We start from the raw sequence: 25,821 nt of genomic DNA, 5'->3' as shown, positions 1-25,821 counted from the left end.
ACACACAATAAATAATTAAAATAAAACATTTAATTGGTGAAATACAAAATGTGCCTTTTTCACATAAAGAGAACAACGGAATAGAGCAATGGTTGAAAAGTTCACTTGTATGACAGATGAAATGTAAAGGACACTTTTTATTACAACAGAACACATGCTACAGATCGATACCTTTAATTCAACTCTGGCAGTGATTTCAGTCCTACTATTATTATCATCAATGACATCATGAGATAAAAACATTGGCTGCCATTTTCTGAAACTTGCAGAAGAGAGTGCACAACACTAGCAAAAATCTGAACACTGATAATGAGTACGACAATAACAGAAAGATACCATTTCACAACCTCTATAATTACGGATGTAATGGATCACATTTGATCTGTGATTCCTACGGATCACAACCCATGGTATGGAACACACATGACCCGCAGATTAATACATTTTTTTACTGGTAGACTAATCCTAAATTTAAAACTATTGCACAGAGGTTGCCTCTCGCATCATTCAAATCACATATATGAAAGCATTTAGACTTTCCTGTAAAATATAATGATGGCGGAAGTAGTTGTGGTGGGTTTCTTAGGTTATTAAAGGTGTTTTGTCACTACTTGTTTAGCCTGCATTGATGCATTCGGTGTAAACTGCAAGATTATTCATTGAAATATCAGGATCTCAACACCCACACAACATTAACTATTTACTGTATGATGGTGATTTGCATATGTTTATTAATCCTTCAAATTGCTGCATTCAAATCTGTTTGAAAAACGCAAAAATCAAGAAAGATTCAGTCTTTAGTCTACAAAGAGTCAAATAACACAGAAGTACTGCGATACAGTTTAGATATAATCACTGATGTTTATGCTAGATTAAAAACCACCGTCATATGCATTTAACAACGCTCAAGAATGAAAGTTGTAGGCAGCAAATTACATTATTTAATATATTTTAATATAACCAGCCATCTAATAATGAAACATGACATTTTATGACTGAATAACTGAATCATTTTTTGAAAATTAGACTATGAATAAATATAGGTACATATTATAACCTTTCCACTGCACACGACATTTAGACTGGAATATTGGAATACGCCCTCTTGTGGCAGTCACACTGAATTTTCAGTTGTTGCGCACCACAGGAAAGATTAATGGAGTGCAGCAAGCTACAACCTTCAGTCCGTGTGTTTACCATTGTTGAATTAACGAATACTGGAGACTCAGAGCGCTTAAATTTTTTTGGAGGGAACAAGGAGACAAAATAAAACATTATTTTTATTACTCATTTATAAATAAAAATGTTTTTAATATAAACTTTTTTGTGATAAAAAAAACCCGAAAAAAAATAAAAATAAACTCCTATTTCTCATCTTATGTGCACAGACAACACTGGAATACATCACATCTGGTCTCATCCGGTCTAGTTGTAGTAATTTAAATATTTCAACGTATCCACAGATCAAATCAAGATTCGAATTTTCTGCATACGGAGATAATCAGATCTCCACGCAGCTCCCAGACTACTCTGCATTACAAATGAATGACTTCCGGTCTGACGCTTGTCGTGTGCAGTGGAAAGGCGGCTTCAGATTTCTACATTTATCATCAGCAACAGTGAGTTTTTCACACTACTGAATATTTTACGATTTCTTTTATTCAGCTGATTATTTCTTAATTTTATGTTCTCAGTTCTGTTTGTTAAAACCAAGTGTCTTGCAGTGCTGTTTTTGTAATAAATGGAAAGCAAAAGACATTTGTCTCGTCTTTTTGGCTGATGCAAAAAATGGTCCGGTCCATCACCATAATGTGATCCGAACAGTAAGAGTTGTGATCCGTTACACCACTAGCTCTAATACATACTGTAACACTGAGCAGGATTTCCACCAAAAAAATAAAGTAAAAAAATATTTACAACAAACGACTAATAAAAGAGAGTTGCTAAATTAAAAAAAAAAATACAAGAATATCAGAATCCTGCCTCGATCTATACATATATATCTTTTTTGTAGGTCACTTTGGTAACGATTTTGAGTCCAAAAAACTTGCATTTCTTTACAAGGTCTTTTTTATTGTTATTATTAGCATTTTTTAACAAAATCTTCACAGATTGTAAATCCTACAGTGCATCTGGAAAGTATTCATAGCGCTTCACTTTTTCCACATTTTATTATGTTACAGCCTTATTCCAAAATGGATTAATTTCATTTATTTCCTCAAAATTCTACACACAATACCCCATAATGACAATGTGAAAAAAAGAGTTTTTGAAATTGTTGCAAATTTATTAAAAATAAAAAACCTGAAAAATCACATGTACAGAAGTATTCACAGCCTTTGCCGTCAAGCTCTAAACTGAGCTCAGGCACATTCTGTTTCCACTGATCATTCTTGAGATGTTTCAGCAGCTTAATTGGAGTTCACCTGTGGTAAATTCAGTTGATTAAACATGATTTGAAAAGGCATACACCTGTCTATATAAGGTCCAGGGTTGGCAGTGCATGTCAAAGCACAAACCAAGCATGAAGACAAAGGAATTGCCAGTTGACCTCTAACACAGAATTGTCTCGAGGCACAAGGCTGGGGAAGGTTACAGAAAATTTCTACTGCTCTGAAAGTTTCAATGAGCACAGTGGCCTCCATCATCCTTAAGCGGAAGATGTTTGGAACCACCAGGACTCTTCCTAGAGCTGGCCAGACATCTAAGCTGAGTGATTATGTGAGAAGGGTCTTAGTCAGGGAAGTGATCAATAACCCGGTCACTCTGTTTGAGCTTCTTCTCTGGAGAGAGAACTTTACAGAAGAACAACCATCTGTGCAGCAATCCATTAATCAGGCCTGTATGGTAGAGTGGCCAGACGGAAGCCACTCCCCGCCTGGAATTTGCCAAAAGGCATCTGAAGGACTCTCAGACCAAAAGAAACTAAATTCTCTGGTCTGATGAGACTAAACGTAACGCCTGGCATTCACTTCAAAGAATTCAATTTGAGAAACAACCAGGCACCACTCATCACCAGGCTAATACCATCCCTACAGTGAGGCATGGGGGTGGCAGCATCATGCTGTGGGGATGTTTTTCAGCATGAACTGGAAGACTAGTCAGGATAAAGGGAAAGATGAATGCAGCAATGTACAGAGACATCCTGAATGAAAACCTGCTTCAGAGTGCTCTTGACCTCAGACTGGGGTGACGGTCCATTTTCCAGCAGGACAATGACCCAAAGCACACCACCAAAATATCAGTGGAGCGGCTTCACAACAACTCAGTGAATATCCTTGAGTGGCCCAGCCAGAGCCCAGACATAAATCCTATTGAATATTTCTAGAGAGATCTGAAAATGGCTGTATACCGTTTCTTCCCATCCAACGTGATAGAGCTTGAGTGGTACTGCAAAGAGGAATGGGCAAAAATCCTCAAAGACAGGTGTGCCAAGCTTGTGGCATCATATTCAAAAACACTTGAGGCTGTAATCGCTGCCAAAGGTGCATCAACAAAGTATTGAGCAAATGCTGTAAATACTGCTGTACATGTGATTTTACAGCTTTTTTATTTTTTATAAATTCGCAACAAATTCAAAAACTCTTTTTCTCACATTGTCATTATGGGCTATTGTGTGTAGAATTTTGTGGAAATAAATGAATTTAATCCATTTTGGAATAAGGCTGTAACATAAAAAATATTAAAGAAGTGAAGCGCTGTGAATACTTTCCAGATGACTTTTTGTGTTTGAATAAAATATTTAATACTTACAGATAAAAATAGCCAATCTTGGCTAATTCTGGCACATTTTACAGTAATGTTTATAAATGTGCATTGACCCTGTAGACAAATAAACTAAACTAAAAACAAAATGGTCAAAAAGGGAAATGACTTCGTAAACGCTACTCTGGACCAAACAGCAGCACCACAGATGGATCAAAAAATAAAAACTTTGGTCACAGTCATCCCGATAATATAAATACAGAAAAGAACGTGTGATTCAATACTGATCAGATTAAACGTCACATACAGCTCATCAAAACAAAACAGACACCAGGAAAACACAACTGACCTTTACAAAAATACTCGGCGTTGTGTACCTATAAAGAAAAGCGGAGGCAAACTGCTGTTATCTCACGTCTCTCGCTGTTTTGGGAACTCGAAGCACTTTGTAAATGTTGTTGTGAAAGACTGTGGAGAAGTGAGGACGAGAATCCCTTGACATGAGTGTGCAGAGCGGCACTTTTCCAGCGTTTTCTGCATCCTCCACGTCCCAGATCTCAGGCATACTGCAGCCTGGCCTGGAAATAAAGAAATACATTTTTTAAACTGAAGAAATGATCAAAGTCGGTAGTAAAATCTGAAAGTGTGAGGTGTTTACTTGGAGCGTCTGGTGCACCACGAGTCCTCCAAGATGAAATAGTCGGCCTGCAGCTTTATTAAGTTTCGCTTAACTTCTTCAGCAGGCTTTCGACTGTACATGGCGTACACCATCTTTGTTCTCGCTCTGACAAATGATATTAAACACTTTACAATGACAACAAGAGCTATGCAATGCTATGCAACAAGAGCTATTTACACAAAAGAGCTATGTGTATTTCTACCTTTATCTACCATAGCCATCAAATTGACCACACATAGATTTCATTGCCTGCTAATTTCCCCTGTGACTTTAAAGATCCAAGCCTCTGTTGCCTGGCAACTTCCTGCTAACAAAAATATTCCCTTCTGATGGCAAAAAAATAACTTTACTTCAAATGTGTCTTTCAAAAGAGCATTTTCAATGCCGTGAAAAAGCCTTCTTCACTACTTGTGAACAATTGTGAAATTCGCGGGTAGTCTACAATAGCCATTTATAGGCTGTATTACCAAAAATATTGTATTTTTAAGGTGATGACTAAATTAAATATGACAACAGATACAACAGACATTTAAATTTTAATATTACAATGTAAGCTTTGAATGTGAATGGGGTGTGAAAATATGATGTCTTATATGAGTATGGTCAGAGTGAGCCCTTTTGTAGTAACTATAAAATTCTGGTATGTCTAGTGTTAATATGTTGTGTGTTTTATTAAAAAATATATGTTGTCAGCTTAAAATGTATTTCAAGAGTTCACACTTAGTTGATGATAGATTATAAAGCTTGTTTAGCATGCTGTCCCGGGAGAGAGCCCTGAGCTCATAAGATCCTCGAGCCCAGGGCTCCCTCCCGTTGGAGGGCGAGACAGAAGTTTGAGCTTAGGTTGATCTCGGAACTCCCCAGCCGTAGTAGCTAATGAACAGATAGTGATTGCTCTTAAGATATAACTACTAACAATGAGCATGTCTATGGTGCTGATTTGGATTAGTCAATTAACTTAAGTTGCATGTTTTTGGACGGTATGAGGACGGGGGACCCGGGGGAAACCCACGTGAGCATGGAGAGAACGTGTAAACTCCACACAGAAACGTTAGCTGGCTTGGTTAGAACTTGAACCAGTGACGTTCTTGCTGTGAGGCAACAATGCTAGCCGCTGGGCCACCGTGCCACCCATCTAGCAAAAAAGGAGGAGGAGGTGGAAGGGGGGATTCTTCAAAATTAAAATGGCTTTGCTATGGAACTTAGGATACTTATAGTGACTTAGGAATTGTCTGATTGGTGAATCATGAATTGGCTAATGCTTGACCAGCTGTGTCCATCATAAGCATGTGATCCTCTTGAAGTCAGTGAATAAATATATAAAACAGCACTGAATGAATGGAAGAACAGGATGCGGTGGACTGTGGCATAATAAAAGCTCCACCAATGTTATGCCATGTCCCTGATCATTAATTCCTTCAGGGTTTGTTTGTTATGAATACGCTCCCTCTAGTGGTGAAAATGATGTACTGTGCCTTTGATGTTGATTATTGTTTTCATTTTTTGGTATTTAACTACCCCAAAACTATAAATGTGAGTTACATGATGTCTACCTCAATCCTGCATCTTCATAGTGTGGGTGATTCACTATTGCTCTCCCTGTGGACAGTTTCACACTCGCCATAGTGGGCATCGCGCCAGCAAACACAGCAGCTACAGGGAGATCAAATGAATACAACAGTCACACACTTGTCAGAATGAAGTTGGCATGAAATCTTTTCATCCATTTAATGAAAAAACCATCATGCTGTCTGATTCCAGCACTAAGTTTGCAAAGAAAGTAAATGTAAAAATCGGTAGTTTCTTACTAGGGCTGGTGCTGTCCTTGATCCACTCCAGGAGCTCTTCTTGAGGGTAGTTGCTGAATTCTCCAATGATGCTCCATTGACTCTGCAGATTCACCACTCCTTGCGCTGCCATGATGCACAATATTCCCACTACAGTCATCTGGAGTTTGAGCTTCTCACCAATCCAGCCAAACAGCTGCAGATCAAGAGCCAAAGGCTTTATTAGGATTAGCATTTACAAGCTCTAGGCAAAAATCAGCCTTTTTCCATTCTGAATATACTCAGACTATGGTGGACTGACCTGTCTGGAGCAGATCAAGCAGGACATGATGCACATGTGAGGAGTGAGGAAGAGCTTCAGTCTCATGATGAGCACAGCCAACACTGCAAACGCCACCAGCTGCAGACTGTGGTAAACCAGCTGCAAAAACAAGACAACCTCTAAATATCAACTACATCAGTCACAACTTATACATTATATAAGTAGTCGGGAACTCTTTCAGCAAAAAGCCATTTCTGATTTTTAGAGCCATTGGGGTATGTAAATGTACATGCTGAGCAGTCCATAAATGAAGAAAAGACAATTTGTAGATTTTTTTTCTTTTCACCATCATCACTACATATAAATGTTGTTTGAATTTACAAAAGCTGTTTGCTCTTTATTGGTGTTGTGATTCAAGTTAATTTATTAAGATATTCAGTTCTTATTCAAAAATAAAGAGTTACAATTAAAAGGGAATTGTAATTGTATATTCAATAGGAAACTGATTTCTAGTGACGATTCAAATTTTTTAAACTGTAAAATATTTTTGAAGGGAGATTACTGGAGAGCCACACATTTTTGGTCAAAGAGCTACATGCGGCTCACAGGCCATAGGTTTCCTACCACTGCAAGTGACGTCCTAAAATTTCTGAATTTCTTCAGGTCTGAGCTGTGAGTTTGTGTAGAAATTTAAAATTTTTCTTCAGAAAGTGACAACTTCTGTTTTTATTTGTTAAAATGCAGGGTTATTCCACAGATAATGATTTAAGACATTGGTAAAGTGTTGTCTGGAATGAATATAAACATTTCTAAAAATATTGCTCCCTTTTTTGGAGTGGGGTCTGTCTACAGACTGCAGGACAAAGGTGTAACATGAAGTGGCGTAACTTGTAGTACGTTATTGGCGTAACTTGAAGTTATGGAGACCCATGTCAAAACTATGATGTTGGTAAGATAGCGCTGTACATCAGTAGTGCTCAACCCTGTACCTGGAGATCTACCTTCCAGCAGAGTTCATCTCCAACCCTGATCAAACACACCTGAACTAATTACTTAGGACAGGGGTCACCAATCTCTGTCCTGGAGGGCCGGTGTCCCTGCAGGGTTTAGCTCCAACTTGCCTCAACACATCTGCCTGGATGATTCAAGTATACCTAGTAAGACCTTGATTAGCTTGTTCAGGTGTGTTTGATTAGGGTTGGAGCTAAAATCTGCAGGACACCAGCCCTCCAGGAACAAGTTTGGTGACCAATGACTTAGGACATGAACAGCACTTGATTTAATTAGACAGGTGTGTTTGTTATAGGTTGCAACTGAAATCTGCAGGAAGGTAGATCTCTCAGTGTTGGTCACCATCAGTTACTAACATCTATACCTACCACAACCCTAAACCCAAACATCATCATTGTTAGAATCTAGAGCAGGGGTGGCCAACCCTGTTCCTGGAGAGCCACCGTCCTGCAGATTTCAGTTGTCACCCATATCAAACACACCTGCCTGTAATTATCACATGGTGTCCAGGTCCTAATTAATTGGCTTAGGTGTGTTTGATATGGGTAGCAACTGAATTCTGCAGGAATCTAGACCTTCCCTAAACCTAAACCCAACCATCATAGTTATTAACCTCTACCCATTCCCCAACTCTAAACCCAACCATCAGTTGTTAAAATATTCAGATATAGTCACACAATTGAAACACGGTCATAGATAGACTCATTTTAATTCAAATATTATCATTTTAGTTGAAATCATGAAAAGTTACTCTTACCACTCCCTTCGCCAAAAGATGGGACCTGAAAAAATGAAGGGCAAAGTTTAGACAGTAGGCTTAATAATCTAAACAAACTGTCTAATGGAAACATGATATACAATACCAATGTTTAGGGGTCTTACAAATATAAGCAATAATATTTCTAAATGTTACAATTTGTAATGTATTTTTAAGTAAATAAATGCAGCTTAGGAGAACAAAACTGCCCCCAAAACATAATATGACAAATTATATACTATATAGACAGAATACAAAAAGTATATTGACATTTTTCCTTTTGTCACAGATTCCACCAATCTGTCCTGATCACGGCAATAAAGTGCTGCAGATCAGCCCGAACAAAACATACTCACTGCTCCGTTTCATCATCCTCTGACTTTTCTTGCTTCTCATTTCTGAGGAACACGATGACGTCCTGTATGGTCTGTACTCAGGAAGCAAAAGGAGGAAGCATACAAAGAGAACTTTAATATGTAGATTACTTAGTGGCCTTTCAATAAACAGATTATCCAAAATGACAGAAAACTGTAAACATTGACTATGGAGGCAAATAGATAAAACCAGGGCACCAGAAACAGGAGACGGAAACCATCCATTATCAAAGTGAAAACAACTCACCCTTCCAGCAATAAAAGCCACAATCAGCACATTAATTGGAAGCAGCATGGTCTTGATGTACCGGATAGGAGTCTGCAAACACATTAAGTACAATGAAAAAATAGAGAATAACCGTTGATAGGCTGCAGGAAAACATTACTCACATCTGCTTCGATGAAGTCAAATTCGGCTGCACATGTGTACATCATCGTGTCGAAGTCTTTGTAGCTTGTAAACTTGGATTTGATCAGACTGCTAATGTGGGCCTAGTTTAAAAAAAGAAAAGAGAGAAAAAAAAAGCCGGATTATTATTATTATAATAAGTGCTGGGCAAAGATTAATCACATCAATAAAAGTCTGTTTTGACAATTAATGTGTATGTATTATATATATTCATTATGTATACGTGATATACACTCATGGGCCACTTTATTAGGTACACTTGTTCAACTGTTTGTTAACACAAATGTCTAATCAGTCAATAACATGGCAGCAACTCAATGCATTAAGGCATGTAGACATGGTAAAGACAATCTGCTGCAGTTTAAACCAAGCATCAGAATGGGGAAGAAAGGTGATTCAAGTGACTTTGAAAGAGGCATGGTTTATTGGTTCCAGACATGCTGGTCTGTATTTTTCAGAAACTGCTGATCTACTGGGACTTTCACGCACAACCATCTCAAATGGTGGGAAAAAGAAAAATATCCAGTGAGCGGCATTTCTGTGAGAGTAAATGCCTTGTTGATGCCAGAGCTCAGAGGAGAATGGCCAGACTGTTTCCAGCTGATAGGACAGCAGCAGCAGAAGACCACATCGGGTGCCACTCTTGTCAGCTAAGATCAGGAAACTGAGGCTGCAAAATTGGCTCATCAAAATTGGACAATAAAAGATTGGAAAAACGTTACCTGATCTGATAAGTCTCGATTTCTGCTGCGACATTCGGATGGTAGGGACAAATCTGCAGCAACTGCGTGATGCTATCATGTCAATATGGACCAAAATCTCTGAAGAATATTTCTAGTACCTTGTTGAATCTATGCCACGAAGAATTAAGGAAGTTCTGAAGGCAAAAAGGGGTCTAACCCAGTACTAGTAAGATGTACCTAATAAAGTGGCCTGTGAGTATACATACATTAAAAAAAAAAAAACTATACAACAAATTGTTACATAGATTTTTTTTAATAGATATACAATTTGCATCATATACATATATTATTTATTTCTAAAATATAAATAAACATCTCATCAAACATATGCATGCATGTGTATCTATAAACACAGTGCATAATAAATACACACACATTGATTAAGTCAAAATAAACATTTATAATGATATTTTAATACTATAATATAAATCATCACAGCACAAACTATTATTTGCAATTGATTTATATTTTATTTATAATTAACATAACATTTACAAGCATTCCTACTGACTTTTTGAAGTTAAAACGGTGACTAAACGATTACATGAATATTAGATGTTCATACATGAGCCTACAGAAATATATTGGTTATGAATGTGTATCAGTACAGCCCTACTTTATATTAATCAGAGTTTAATGTGCACAGGTTTGATGATCAGAGCAAGAGACGCTCTTATTTTACTCACATCATCTGACGCTCCAAAGATCACAGACAGCATGAACTTCAGAATAACAGTGGAAACCACCCATGCAAAGCACTGCGTGACCTAACAAACACACCACAATTGCTTCTTTTTAATAAATTCGGGCATTTTTAATTGATACAGTAGTCAACATTGAAGCTACGTTTGCACGAAAAAAACTAAAATGCTTTTTCTTTGTGCTTTAAAAAAAAATTCACATATACATGATAATGTTTTCAAAATGATTGGCGTTAGCACATAACAACAAACACACTGTAAAAATGCTGGGTTCCACACAATTCCTTCATGTTGTCCAAACACAAATCGATCAAGTTAAACTTAATCTTTCTTACAAATGTATGTAGACTGAACATAAAAATATTGCAAGAAACAAAAGTAAGTTTTTGAATGCAGTTAAACATGTTGTATTACACATGCCAGAGGTTAGTGGTTGGCATGGTTACCTTTTTAATGAAAAGTAGCCTTGCAAATTAAGAAACCGCAAACAGAAAAACACTAACAACGTCTTCATCAATTTGAAAACATGCAAATACAGAAACATGCGGCAAATTGTACAGAGCACAATGGAAAGGTGTCGAGTATTAGGTCAGCCTATAGGACCCTGATTGATCCTATTGTTTCACTGGAATCGTAACAGGTATAGTCTGTAGTACTTGATTATAAAGTCTAGTATTACAACTATTCATTTTGTGAAATCACGTTATAATTTATGAAAGATGAAAAGCGTAATAATGACCATTTCATTTTACCATTTTATATTGACATATATAAGTGTTATATAGACCCTTTTGCATACTGATGTATGAAATTATGAATTTGTATTTCATGCTGTACTCCGGTAACGTGTTTTTGGCTGAGGGCAAAGATAAGTTATATTAATTTATGTAACCATGTACACTAATTCTGCATATTTGACTGATTTTCTTTACTTTCTATAATGTATAAACTTATTGTACGTTATACTTTTATAATGGCCATTATTATTGATCACTAAAACTGATATTCAGCAAAAGAGACAGGGTATTTTTCATATTTTTCACTAAAAATGAAAGCAGCCAGGTATGTTATCGGCTCCGTTTTGATATAAATATGCATACAGTGAAGATGTTGGTCATATAATATGTAGCTACGCAATGCGTCAACATTTTTGGTGTCTGTTAAGCTGTTGATATCAAAATGAAAATTGACAGTTTATTATATCATGTTTTATTTTATTGTTAAGATGCTAAGTATTAACTGAAACAACGTAGGCAGTGTGATACAAATGACGCTATGAAGTACATTGTTTTTACCCGATGTGTCCTCGGGAGTTTGAATTCCTTATCAATCTTGCAAAGTCTGAACTTACAAGGAGAGGATGCAAGACTGAACTTAGTGCATTTAATATTGAGGTAAAAGAGCCCCGATCAGATTAGACGAATGTCTGCAGCCATGCCTGTGTTTTCAGATGTCTGAGCTTTCCCCTTCCACACCGACACAGAACAGAAGCGTTTTAAAACAAAAACGGACTCAGAAAACTCTGCTGTGGACAGATGGCATAACCGTAGCAAAACGTTTTGCGTTTTAAAACGAAAATGTATTAGTGTAAACTGGGCCTAAGAACAGCTGTAAGTTGTAGACGACAACTGTAAGTAAATATACAAACAAACAAAAAAACTGACCTCTCAAATCTCACTGACTTCAACAGGAAGCAGATGGGTTAGTCACTTTTTGGGATCCCTCAACACATTTCTGTTGTCATCTGCACTAATTTGCAGTGAGTTTCTGTATTTCAATGTGTTTGTGAGAATGTGAGTGTATGTGGTGTATTTAAGTCATTTTCTCAATTTGTGAAAGATTACAAATTTATTTAAAAATATAAATAAACATATATATCAATTTTTACATGGTAAGATGCATTCTGACAGTATCATTTATCCAAAGTAATGCAAATTATAAGTGATAGGCACATCAGGTGTGACTGCCTATTTGTGAAATACAGTTTTATGTCTCCATAGTAATGCATATTTGTCAGTTGAATGTGTGTCAGTATGTTTTTAGTCTAACAAATGGCTGGGTAACCTTTAATGGCAGTTTCTGTCTTTACTAATAAGCACTGCCGACTAAATTGTGTATTTAACTGCTTGCAAGCTGCAGTAGTAAAGAGATTTTTCGATGATCACCACAGTGACGGAGAGTTCTTACTAAATGTTTTAATACACTCATAACTGCGTTCGTGTTTTACCCTCATGTTTAAAAAAATAATAAAAACACTAAAATAAAAAAACGCTAAATGTCGCTATCTATAATCCATAATAATAGCTCCTGTACAGCTGTCCCACAACATTCTGACACTCGAGACAATCGAATGCCCTGTCAGAAAAGTCTAGTGTCTGGGAATGATCTTTTTACAGTCTCTGCTATAATGTTAATGTTGTTTTCGTGTGTTTAAACAGATGAATATGGCCACTGTGTAAATGTCCAGTATAGTTACAATCTTAATGCCACATTACATAACATGATATCATTGCCTTCAGTCATTTCCTGAAAATAAATACCCAAAAAATAACAAAACTGGAATAACTACAGCACCCGCGATCATCTGATCTCATTTGAAGCAAGAGACCGCGATGACATATGATAACATGTGCAGGTACTGTAGTGCTGTCCCAATTCTCAGGGGTAAATTTTTAAGCCCTTTCCCTTCACACTCGGTTTTAAGGACCGTGGGAAGGGGTAGGGGTACAAAAATAGAATTAGTATTGGGCCATAGTACTTTTTGAGTTATTACATGGAAAACATAATGCCCATTTCCTAAAATGTGTACTCTAAAAACTTGCCCCTTATTCTGCGTTTGATGTAATCTCAACTAAACACACAAAGAGAGTTGTGGGACAGAGTAGCTCCTCCCCTTTTTGAAATCAACCAATAGCATTTTGTTTTAACACAGCTCTGCCAGTGAAGCTGCGGTCACACTAGAATTTGAGCTTGCAAAATTCTGTCCTACATCGCGGCAAAAAGGGACAGGATTAAACAAGATTATTAGACATAAAAAAGCGAGCAATTGATTTATATTTAAATTTCTGTCCAGAGAGGTCAAGTTTTGATCCTCGATCGAACTCATATGATGCGATTTCGCAGGTTAGAGTTCAACAAGCTTGAACTTTCCAACGCAGCGAACTGCGAAACTTTGCGCACAACTTTACGTTTCCGGTCTGACGCATTTGCGTGTGTATGAATGGAAAGTGCAGTGTGACCGCAGCTTGAGAGCGGTTGAGATCAAGCACATCAAATGAAAAGTGTCTAGAAGGGGACGGAACAAGTCAAATGCTAGAGAGCAATTGATTGGTCAAGATTTGATGAGAAACTGAAGTATGAGATGATGTGGGAGACAAATAAATGCTGATCCATTAAGGCAGAAGTGACAAACTGTAAAACTGGCATGTTTATAACAGTGTTATATAGTCTAAACACAAATTTTGTCACTGTTTTGGAGCACACTAGATTATAGATATTCTTAAAACTAACATCTAAAGAACTTTATTTTAATTTCACGGGATCTTTAAAAGCCATTGTAGTTTAAACAAACTTGCGAAAAGCAAAAAAGGTTTACTGCTTTTGCCTGAAAACGTTGTAGTGTAAATGACCCCTTACCCACGTGATGAGGCCAGGTCTGAATGTACCAACCAGACGGTCCCTGAGTGCAATAACCCCCTGAAACAAAAACAGAGCAAGCAGTGAACCTGACATGTTTGTGTTTGAGCACATCTATTTGTATGCACTTTGCACTTATTTGGTCAGGCTTTGGCGCTATTTAACTATCATTTCCTCTGCAAGAAAACATTCATCATATCAGCTTCAGTGCCCTTAGAAGCCATCATTACTACCCTGTGTGCTTTCCTGAGCAAGTAGCAAATGGGTGTAAACACAGTACCAAGATAGTCCAACTCACCCAGATGGATACCAACGAAGAGGCATAGAAAGACGTCAGAAGCATCGAGTTCCCGAACATCAGAAGAAAACAGACAGCCAGGGAGACCTGTGAGGAGCAGTCAGTGAATCAGCAATGCAACATGAGCAATAGGTCACACTTTATTTTGATGTTCCATTTGTTGAGTTTAAGCTACATTGCATCTACATGCCAACTAATTCTCATTAGATTATAAGTAGACTGTTAGATTGGGGTTAGGGCTAGTGTAAGTTGACATGTACTTGCAAAGTTTCTTAAAGTCAGTTAAATGTCTGTTGAAGGAGCAGTAACAGCTGATTTTAAGTAGACAGTCTACTAATACTCAAATGGACCATCAAAATAACTCGTTGACGGGCAATATTGTGGCTCAATCAGTCAAGTCTTTAGAACTTTACATTACCATGTGTGTCACTAAAATGGACTGCATTTTTGCTGGACTCAGATATCCCAGGATATATGAAGCAAAAAGGGAAGCAACCTGTGAAGTGCACAAACATTCTTGTCATAGCATTCTTTGCTGCAAACTATTCTCGCTAAATATTGCTGACTTGTTACACTGTGTCATAACTACATACAACACCATAACAGGCAACTTATTTATGATAAAACAAGTTTGTCCTAATCATCTGCCGGTTTCTATTTCTGTGACGTCACGGTAAAACAACAGCATAAACTACAAAGACAATGATCACCTCAGGTACAGATTATGTGCTTTATTCAGTGTTAAATGCTACTAATGTGAGTTTAAACACAATTTTTAGCAACATGTATTACTATTTAAAGCAGAAGCATATAGTTTACCTCTGATGGTTTAAGATTGTGATGGTATGACAACCTTGAATAAAAATATCACGACTTCACAGTATCTAGGTATTGTGATTACTGCTCTAAAGCATGTTCTTTATGTCTGAATGACTACATAAATGTGAGATGTTCATTAATTACCTTACAAAAAAACACTGGTTATGAATGTGTACACTGCAAAACATGCTTTTCTTACTTAGATTTAGTTTGTCTTCTTTCTACTACAAATATTTAAAATTCGTATATCAAGAACAATTTTCTAGACAAGCAAATATTAAGTGATTTTTTCCTAAATACAAGCTAAATAATCTGGCAAAGGGGTTAGCAAAATAATCTTGTTTTTTCTTTTTACATAAGATTATTTAGTTTACTCTGTCGGCAGATTATTATAAACATCTGCTAAATTATAAAATCCAAAACTTCGTGGGTTTTTCTGTTTTTCAAAAACTTCTCCAAGCCTGGAAAATGCCATGTCAAAATTCCATGACTTTACCAAGATTTCCATGACTGTATGAACTCTGTTTAAAACTTTTAAGGCCTAAAATTTAGCTTTTAGATCTTAAGACCCCACATATATCCTGGATAAGAGGGCCTCAGACGCAAGAATATGAGTTACAATTATGTAATCCATTATCACTCACCTGAGTAAGTAAGACAAACTGAGCAAACTGCCAGGGCAACATAAAGAAAACATTGGAGATCCCCAGAGCCATCATGGTATTCTTACTTGGGTTCTTTGTCCTTCCAAAATTAAAAAATAAGCAACAGGAAAGATCTTAATTGTACAGAACAAGCATATGACTAATAATCAGGTAGATATTAAATAAGAACCATAATATATACAAAGTATTGAGATATTCATAGTGTCACTTGAGCATGTAATGCTGAATATGAACTCTGATAGATTACACCAAACATTTGGAAGAAAGCAAGTTACCGAAGGATGTATGTGAGCAGAAGCATCTGAAGAACCAGAAAGGGGTAAGAGAAGCTCTCTCTCAAAGGTGGCGTCCACATGACCCGAGTACTCTAAGATTCAAGAGTTCACAATCTCTTTAATTTAAGCCCTTTAATCAGGATTTAATCGGAGGACAGCACATGCTTAAGAAAGCAAAGCTCCTTTACCTCTCCGTGGTTAAAGAAGAAACACAGAACTGTCACAGTGCCTCCCAATCGACTTCCACTGTAGGAAGAGCCAAAAACAACTGCATCAAGTTGTAATCAAACTGCTTTTTCTGTATAAACTGAAGAACTCTCATCTGAGATCAGAATCTAGGCCATCAAGGCTCCATTACCTCAGATATGTTCCATAAATGAAGAATAGGCTCATCATAGCCCCATTTAACAGGAACACAAAAGCGACATAGAAGTATGCAGGATCTCCCAGACCTGTGAAAAACACCCGTGTCAGTAAAATTTAGAAAACTAGTCTGTCAGTCACACAACGAAAAAAGAAACAGCACCTTCTGTCATCAACACTCTAAAAATAAACCCTCCCTCGTGATGAGAAGTAAAAGTTGCAACACAAAAGTCAGCAGTGACCCGTTTTTAAAGCATGCAGATTAATGGCAAGCACAATGAAGAAAACATTTCTAGGAGAGCAAGAAAATTAAAGGAGACTGCGCACTTTCATAATGATATTTGCAAAGTACTGTGCTGCAAATACAAAAAAGGAGATATTTGGACTGCTCAAATACCTTCACAACTCTCCACTGGATCCAGACCCTCTCCTCTGTTGATGGTCCAACATAACTTGGTGGGGAACCCAAAGAAGTTCATTGTGCTGCTGTATGCTCTGTACCAGCTGGCCAAGACCACCTGCCGTACAGGAGATAGATCAAACAGACACAGTCTTCACATAATGGCTCAATCCTTTAAGCTCAATCAAATAGTGCAGGATAAAAGCTTTTCTTTGATTTTTAGAAGATGCCAAACAGGACATCTCACCTCAGGGTACAAGTTGAACCTCTTTAGGGTGTTGATGACCAGCGGATATTCAGTAAGACGGTCGTTCATGATCATGTAAAGACCATCCATAAAGGACGGAGCCTCGATGATTGTCTTGAAATATGAGTAATACAGTCCCTAATAAGAAAAAAAGCCATTGTGATCTACTCAGTCGCATTATGTATTGCACATAACAACCTTAATCCTAACTCTATAATAAATGCATGTGGATAATCATTATTACTCAGTAAAAAAAGGGAGCAAGCTGAAGGAAAGTGAGCGTGTGATTAATATCACTTAGTACTTGGATGTCCAATTACACTGTAACAGTGTCGGCATCACATTATATACATAAAAATGAGTTCATATGCATGAAAAGCTTATTAACAAATTAAAGTGTCCACTTTGTTTTAAATTACTTAAAATAATAAAAATGTCAAAACATACGTCAAGACACATTCCAGTGTAGGCGAAAATGTACATCTGCACTATCATTGTTTTGACACTTGTAAACCACTTTGACCCATATACTCATGGGCCACTTTATTAGGTACACCTGTCCAACTGCTCATTAAGCTAATTTCTAATCAGCAAATCACAACTCAATGCATTTAGGCATGTAGACATGGTGAAGACGATCTACTGCAGTTCAAATTGAGCATCAGAATGGGGAAGAAAGGTGATTTAAGAGACTTTGAAATTGGCATGGTTGTTGGTGCCAGATGACCTGTTCTCAGTATTTCAGAAACTGCTGATCTAATGGGATTTTCACACACAACCATCTCTAGTGTTTACAGAGAATGGTCTGAAAAAAAGAAAATATCCAGTAAGCAGCAGTTCTGTGGGCGCAAATGCCTTGTTGATGCCAGAGCTCAGAAGAGAACGGCCAGACTGGTTCGAGCTGATAGGAAGGCAACAGTAACTCAAATAACCACTCGTTATAACCGAGGTATGCAGAAGAGCATCTCTGAACACATCCAACCGTGAGGCGGATGGGCTACAGCAGCAGAAGACCACTCCAGGTACCACTCAAGGAGGCTACAGTTTGCACAGGTACACCAAAATTGGACAATAGAAGATTGGAAAAAAGTTGCCTGTCCTGATGACATTCTGCCACATTCGGATGGTAGGGTCAGAATTTGGCATCAACAACATGAAAGCAAGGATCCATCCTTCCTTGTGTCAGGCTTGTGGTGGTGGTGTAATGGTGTTGGGGATATTTTCTTGACACACTTTCGGCCCATTAGTACCAATGATCATCGTGTCAACACCACAGCCTACCCGAGTAATGTTGCTGACCATGTCCAACCCTTTATGACCACAGCGTACCTATCTTCTGATGGCTACTTCCAGCAGGATAACGCAGCATGTCATAAAACACAAATCCTCTCAGATGGGTTTCCTGAACATAACAATGAGTTCACTGTGCTCAAATGGCCTCCACAGTCACCAGAACTCAATCCAATGGAGCACCTTTGGGATGTGGTGGAATGGAAGATTCGCATCATGGATGTGCAGTCAACAAATCTGCAGCAACTCCGTGATACTATCATATCAATATGGACTAAAATCTCTGAGGAATATTTCCAGTACTTTGTTGAATCTATGCCATGAAGGATTAAGGCAGTTCTTAGGGAAAAAGAGAGTCCAACCTGGTACTAGTAAGGTGTATCCAATGAAGTGACCAGTGAGTGTATATTTATTTAATACATATATATATATACGCATTAAAAATAAAGCAGAATTACCATCTCTGTTCGAAAAGCCATTTCCTTCTCTAAAGTAGACATGTGTGAAAAATGTCTGTCATTTTCAAACAGATGTGAGAGATGATACCTGAAAGATACAAGACTTCATTTATTCTGTCACAAGAAGAAAGGTATCTGCATACTTTAAAGATTAAAAGCTACTTACCAATGAAAAAAACCTGCAACAACAGCTATAAAGAGAAACAGATCATATTGAGAGAATTATTTGCAGGTCAGTCAGATTGCTACGTGGCCACATTTGGGGGACTTTTATCTGACCAACCAAAACAATTGAAGAGGAACAAGCTGTACTTTTAAAGCAGATGAAAGATTCTGATAAATTATTTTTATACTTAAAACTGTAAGTAGTTGACAAGAATAAATCTTAGGAACTGTCAGTATATGAATGGCAAATACCTGTAGTGAAATGATGTAATTTTGACTGATTGCTAACAAACTTACAATAAACATCCGAGCATTGCCCAATAACCACAGTTTTAAACCTCTAATTTATTGTTTATTAATTAAATCAGGTCATTAATTACATTTATCAATTTAATCTAATACCAAACAAATGAAATATGGGTTTTGCACAACTTTGTTTACAATCCGAGCTCCTATAAACACTGAAAGCATGCTAGATGCTAACCAAATAACCGTTAGCTACCTAGCAGCTAAAGCAGACATTCTTACCGAGAATCAGCACTGTTATTCCTCTTACAAAAGCGGAGGGGCTCAAACCCAGTCTGTTTCTAATAAACCCAGCAAAGAGTCCGTTTTTACTCTGAAAAGCCGAGCCTTTCCCATCTTTTCCGCGCCTGCATTTCCCCGACACGGATTGACTCCTGTCTTTCTCGCTGCTCTGCTCCTTGGCACTTGGTTTTCTGGTTTTTACTACCATGTTTTCATATTTCTGTGTAGCAGGACGGCAGCAGGGGCGCGGATGAGCGTTAAATCAGTAGTTTGGCTCTCGCAGACGCCTCTCATCTGTGGCTCTGCTCAGTTTCACCGCTGATCTGTTGAATGAAGCGGGCATCGCATCGCCCCCGTCTGGACGCGCCACTCAACTGGCAGCGTCACTTACCATGGCAACCTCTTCAGGAATCTGCAAGGTGGAGTGGGTAAACCTATGGTGTAAACGTTGTAAATAAAATCCCCCCCAAACTGATCATCAGATACCCTAATCATAAAACTTAGCTACTGCAGCAGAAAAAACTATTCCTACTGTTGAATTTGAAACATGTATTTTATACGTAGCACAGGCCTGTAGCCAGCCCGGACCGTTAAATTGGGTGGTTCTTTATTTCTCAAAAAGTTGACCTTTTTTGCTATTATACGCCTCATTTTCAATTTAATTATGAGATTTGAATACATTTTAAGTACTTTTTTAGCTTATCAAATGGTCATCATAACCACACCTTTCTACCAAAAATATTTACAAAAGATTTACAATAAAAAAAATATTAAAAACACAATCACATATAAATTACATCATATATCATTAGAAAACATATATATGAATCAGTTTCAATCTAAAAACCAGCCTATTGTCTATTTATAAATAACAAAATGGCCAGGACATTCAACTTTCCTCAGTCAGAATTTGACCATTTGAATAAAAATAACAATAATAATGCAGAGCTTTACAAGTTATCTAGCCTCTCTTGTAAAAAAAAAAAAAAAAAAGTGATTTTGAAAATTCAAGAATAACAACAATCGCCAAATTAGTATTGAAACTCATTTTAATTTGGGCCACTTTTTTATTGCTCATTTGTTTGTATCAAGAGTAAGGCCCAAGATTTAGATTAAACCTGTAAACAGTTTTCTCTATCTAGAAACAATACAGTAGCGAAAGATGACTTATCTTATGTCAGATTGTGTGTTTTCAGCTGGATGTTGGACTCATGAAAAATATTTGTTTGCATTGGCCAAAACTATTGAGAATTACACTCAGTCTTCATTCATTCATTTTCTTTTCAGCTTAGTCCCTTAATTAATCTGGGGTTGCCACATTGGAATGAACCGCCCTTCCAGCTGCAACCCATCTCTGGGAAACACCCATACACACTCATTCACACTCATACACTATAAACAATTTAGCCAATCCAATTCATCTGTACTGCATGTTTTTGGACTGTGGGGGGACCCCCCACTGTTTTACATAATTAACATTTGAACAAACATGATAATTAATTATGGCAGAAGTTTTATTGAAAAATGGCATCGCTTTATGTCTGTTGTGAGTCACTTCGGATCCCAAGCTGTTTTAGAAACCCAGAGGAGACAAAAGAGACCAATTTTAACTGCTCACTATGCTAAACTTACACATAAATAGATGTGTTTTGCTACCTTTGGACAAATAAAGGGAGTTTCATTTTATTTATTTGATATTTGGATTTATTTGGATCGACTGTCTGTTTAACAGGCTGACATATTGCAAGTGGTTAGAACTTTATATTTGTGTATAATACATGTGAATACACTAATTTTCAAATCAATGGCTTTTAAATAATGAAAAAAGAAAATGTAAAGCTCATTTCATAATTTGTCAAACATTATCATAAGTAAAATGTTATTAAGATTAATTTAATAATTTATGCAAGGTGATGGAACCTTTTAAAGCAAGCTGAAAATCTTTCTGACCCACAAAAATGTGACATTCCTTAATGCTCAAATAACTGATTAATACACAAATAATCATTAAAAAAGAACAACACAATGAATAATTTTAAAGTTTGACAACATTTAATGACACACAAAAAACAAGAACAGTCCTAAAAATAGGTTGCAGAGTGGAATCTTGAAAGCAGAGAAGGGCTTCTTGTTATTGAGCGAGTCCTCTTCATCTTGACATCATTATCAAGTGGGAAAAACATGAAGTTTGAAGGAAGAGCAGGTCGCATAGCAACATGAGCTGGTTTCAGAGCAGGCAAATTTGTAAACACAGGAACCGGCAGAGGCACATGTTCATCCATCTTCACTCCACTTGTAAGACGTGGCAGGCTGGGTAAGGACAGGTGAGACTTAACTTTACAATCAGACCCACATGACGGGTCAGTGCCGTTCCTCTCTGCCTTATTCACTAGTGGAGGAAACCTGGACTCTTGACGTTCTGGAGCTTCGTCAATGATCTTCTGTCTGCTCAAAAGCTTAACAGGAGCACAGCGTCTCCTCAAAACAGGCGAGTGTGTGGAAACAGCAGCAGGATGCTGGGATTTGCCTACTCTAACAGGAACACACTTTGATTCCAGTACAGGCAGTTTTGAGTGTCCAGCAACAGGATGTTTGCGGAGAGGTGTACGCTTGTCCATCCTCACAGGTTGGCTCCCTGAAAGGGCAGCAAAAAATGAGCAAGGGGCAACACTGAGGTCAGACTCACATGAAGGGTTGATGTTTTCCACTGTACCTTTCATCATATGATTGGAGTCCACGCCCAGCCATTCTGAAGGTTCATCTGTGAAACTCTGCTGGTTGACAGGCTTCACAGGAACATGCTTTGACTTCAGAATGGGCAGTTTTGATCGTGGAGCATCAGTATGCTGACGGAGAGGCCTACAATTATCCATTCTTACTGACTGGCTCCCTGAAAGAGGCACAAAAAATGAGCAAGGGGCAACAATGACATTAAAGTCAAACTCACATGAAGGGTTGATGTTTTTCACTGTAGGCCGACCTTTCTTCATATGATTGGAGTCCACGCCCAGCCATTCTGAAGGTTCATCTGTGAAACTCTGCTGGTTGACAGGCTTTACAGGAACACACTTTGATTTCAGAATGGGCAGTTTGGAGCGTGGGGCAGCAGGACGAGGACGGAGAGGTGTACGTTTATCCATTCTCACTTCTCGACTCTCAGAATGGAGCAGAGGAGATGAAGAATGGTCAACGCTGGCATCTAGGTCAGGCTCACATGAAAGATAGCTGGTGTCTTCCAGTGAAACCTCCATCATATGCTTAAAAGACCTCACTCCTCGATGTTTTGGCAGTCCATGACCATCAGTGAACTTCTGCTTCTCAGCAGGTTTCACAGGAACATGGCGCAGCTTCAGAACAGTCAGGTTTGAGCATACAACCTCAGGATGCTGATGGAGAGGTGTACTTGTGTCCATCCTCACTGAACTGCTCCAGGAATGGGACAGAACAGACGAGGGACGGTCAGCATTGGAGTTCAGATCAGACACAGGTAAAAAGTAGCTGACACTTTTCACTGAAACTTTCATCTGACGCTTAGGAGAGCTCACGTCTCGATGTTCTGGAGATCGTGGCACGGACTGACTGTTAGACCACATGTTGAAAAAGTGGAGTTAAGATTACAACAACAACTACAAACTGGATTCACCAAGCGATAATGGCGACTGTCAAATGTAACTCTGTTCACCGTGGAATGGCCGCTATGATGTCAACATTCTTTTAGAACGTCCGCGTGCCTTCAAACCTGTGACGTTCTATCAGGCATCATTTAAATCTGTAAAATAGCCAATATTCACTTATACAGGCCTTTTATTTCCATAATACATTTGTTTAATTCATTTATAAATTCATTCAAATCGGTTCTCATTTTACTCTGAGCGCACTTTTTAAACGACCGGTTTAACGCAGTCAGATTTGGCACAGATTTTAATGTAGCCGGTCTACTGCATAAGTGAAAGCGTGGCTCCCTCTAGAGGTGAAAATCTTATATTAGGCCAATATTGAATAAATATCAGATATTCCTATATGGAGGACGAAACCTACGCAAACAATAAACAAATAAATACGCAAATATATAAATAAATGACACTGGGTTCACTTATGTAATTATTCACCTGCTCGTATTAAATATTTATATATTTATTTATGTATTATGAATTTGTGAATTTTTATATGCCTTTATTGGTTTATTTGCCTATTTATTTATTTATTTATTTATTATTTTATTTATGCAGGAACTTATGGATTTATTTACTCATTTATTTATATATTTGTATATTTTTAAATAGTTTTTGCAGGTTTAGTCCTCCACAAGTATATAGTTCAGTTTGGAAATATAAAGTGCATTTTTAATTTCCTGACCGTGTTTTTTAATTCAATAATTGCTTTATTGGCATGACAAATGTTACAAATGTCAAGTTGACCTTAAAAAGCAGGCTCATAGCCAGGGGGGGTTCTGGTGGTTTAAAAGACATCCCACTGACAAAGTCCAGAATTTGCTCCCTACATGAGCTGATTTGTCCCATTTTTGACTACTAAGCCATCATAAATTGTGAACATAACCGGAAGAAGAAGGCTTTAAGACTAATTTAATTTTTAATTATTCAAATGACTAAATACTGACTGAGGAAAACTAACTGAACTGCCCAGTTTGTTATTTGCCTATAGGCTACAGTCTTTAATTTAAAATAAGTTTTAAAAGTTTCCTAACAGTTTTTTTTTTTTTGATTAATGATAAATTGATGATAATAAATGTTCATATTTCTATTTAAAACATCAAATGCTAATTTCATAACATTATTTATAAAACTCTAATAACTTACAGTTCAAATGCACATCAGTAAATATACCCGTATAGTCAAATAGTATTTTCAGCACTTCGACAAAATTGCAGGAAATATTTTGGTACATAAAAGTGTCACCATTCGACAAGCAAATCTACCAATGTTTAGCTCATAAAATATCACCAAAATGCAGTATTTTAACCTAAAAATTTATTAGAAAATGAGGCCAACAACTGCAAAACACACACAGATTTATATATATATATATATATATATATATATATATATATATATATATATATATATATATATATATATATATATATATATATGATTTTATTTATTTGATATTTAGATTTGTTTTGATCTACTGTATGTTTAACAGGCTGACATGTTGCAAGTATAAATGGATAAAACTTGATGTTTGTGTATAATACATGTGTGTACACTTAATTTAAAATCAATGGCTTTTAATTGTCTAACCTATCATCTTAAATAGAAATGTTATTGAGATTATCTATGCAAGGTGATGGAACCTTTTAAAGCATGATGAGTGACTGCTTTGCTTGTTTTATTTACTGTATGATTGATTAGCAATAGTGTAATCACACTCTTTTGTGTTCTTAAGCATTATAAAGATTCTTAAATAAAAGCTGTAAAATTGGTTTTTAATAAAATTGTAATGCTATTTATTTATTTGTTTGTGTGTTATTTATAATTATATTTAACTTCTATTGTTGGGTCATTTGGTGCCATTTCGAATTTTAAGGTTCTATCTGACATTTTTGTCAAAATTGAGTTATTGACATATATTTTTATTAAATGACAACTTATTTACATTATGGGATGTTTTTCTATAAGTTGTTTACATCTATCTATCTATCTATCTATCTATCTATCTATCTATCTATCTATCTATCTATCTATCTATCTATCTATCTATCTATCTATCTATCTATCTATCTATCTATCTATCTATCTATCTATCTATCTATCTTCAATATCTTATATAGTAACAAAGTAATATTAGGCTATGTGTAAAAGATTGCCACATATATTGTAATCTGTGTTGCTGCTATTTATTTGATCTTATGATTCTTTACACGTTTTTGGATGGGCAGAATAAAAGCAACCATTGCCCCTAAACTGCATGCTAAATTACTAATAAATGGCAACATTTAATTGGCTAAATATATGGAATAGTAACACACACTTATATAGTCTATATTACATATATAAAGTCTGTTCGGTTAAACAACGATGGTCGTTTTGGCTGTTTTCGACTCACAAAGAGGAATCGGCTCATAAGAGTCATTAGTTCAGGAATCGGACTACACTGCCTGGAGTCATATGTTAAAACAAAATCAATCGCTTGATGGCGCTGTAATACAGAATATCGCGCAATTTTATGTAGCTGACTAAGCTTTTAGAGTTTGGTTAAATTATGTTTTAGATATGTTGCTTAAAAACC

The 25,821-nt window shown here is 36.9% G+C and overlaps 2 protein-coding genes and 1 long non-coding RNA gene across 14 annotated transcripts in view; all 3 read right to left on the bottom strand.

The window, feature by feature from the left end:
- The window catches only part of dpy19l1l (dpy-19-like 1, like (H. sapiens)), a 754,017-nt gene extending 734,113 nt beyond the window's left edge, over positions 1–19,904 (bottom strand). Inside the window, exons 1-23 of one of the 8 annotated variants that reach the window (XR_015510286.1) lie at positions 19,573–19,904; positions 19,046–19,070; positions 18,880–18,967; positions 17,132–17,269; positions 16,882–17,002; positions 16,480–16,573; positions 16,310–16,367; positions 16,122–16,213; positions 15,826–15,925; positions 14,781–14,858; positions 14,363–14,449; positions 14,065–14,124; positions 10,414–10,494; positions 8,966–9,067; positions 8,823–8,894; positions 8,558–8,628; positions 8,202–8,226; positions 6,473–6,592; positions 6,193–6,367; positions 5,938–6,037; positions 4,364–4,489; positions 1,633–4,283; positions 13–1,064 (exon numbers count right to left, since the gene is read on the bottom strand). Coding sequence is in view for 2 of the 8 variants with exons in the window: in NM_001002868.1 (NP_001002868.1) it covers positions 4,112–4,283; positions 4,364–4,489; positions 5,938–6,037; positions 6,193–6,367; positions 6,473–6,592; positions 8,202–8,226; positions 8,558–8,628; positions 8,823–8,894; positions 8,966–9,067; positions 10,414–10,494; positions 14,065–14,124; positions 14,363–14,449; positions 14,781–14,858; positions 15,826–15,925; positions 16,122–16,213; positions 16,310–16,367; positions 16,480–16,573; positions 16,882–17,002; positions 17,132–17,269; positions 18,880–18,967; positions 19,046–19,070; positions 19,573–19,780 (2,193 nt within the window). In the remaining 6 variants the exon portion in view is untranslated. 8 annotated transcript variants of the gene reach the window in all.
- The window catches only part of LOC147840401 (uncharacterized), a 615,523-nt gene that overhangs the window by 175,254 nt on the left and 414,448 nt on the right, over positions 1–25,821 (bottom strand). The gene's annotated exons all lie outside the window — the stretch shown is intronic.
- LOC137487862 (uncharacterized) overlaps positions 21,603–25,821 on the bottom strand; it is a 183,433-nt gene continuing 179,214 nt past the window's right edge. For 3 of the 5 annotated variants that reach the window (XM_087287798.1, XM_087287797.1, XM_087287800.1), the window contains 3 exons: positions 22,553–23,147; positions 22,286–22,462; positions 21,603–22,207 (listed from right to left, as the gene is read on the bottom strand). In XM_087287798.1, coding sequence (XP_087143924.1) covers positions 21,654–22,207; positions 22,286–22,462; positions 22,553–23,096 — 1,275 coding nt within the window. In that variant the 5' untranslated portion in view covers positions 23,097–23,147 and the 3' untranslated portion in view covers positions 21,603–21,653. Of the gene's footprint in view, positions 22,208–22,285; positions 22,463–22,552; positions 23,312–25,821 lie in introns of those variants that run through there. The other 2 variants (XM_087287799.1, XM_087287796.1) reach the window with 2 other exon arrangements.

This window comes from Danio rerio, chromosome 16, assembly GCF_052040795.2.
Source record: "Danio rerio strain M-AB ecotype USA chromosome 16, GRCz13ab, whole genome shotgun sequence".
NCBI lineage: Eukaryota > Metazoa > Chordata > Actinopteri > Cypriniformes > Danionidae > Danio > Danio rerio.
This window is presented reverse-complemented; position numbering and strand designations above follow the sequence as displayed.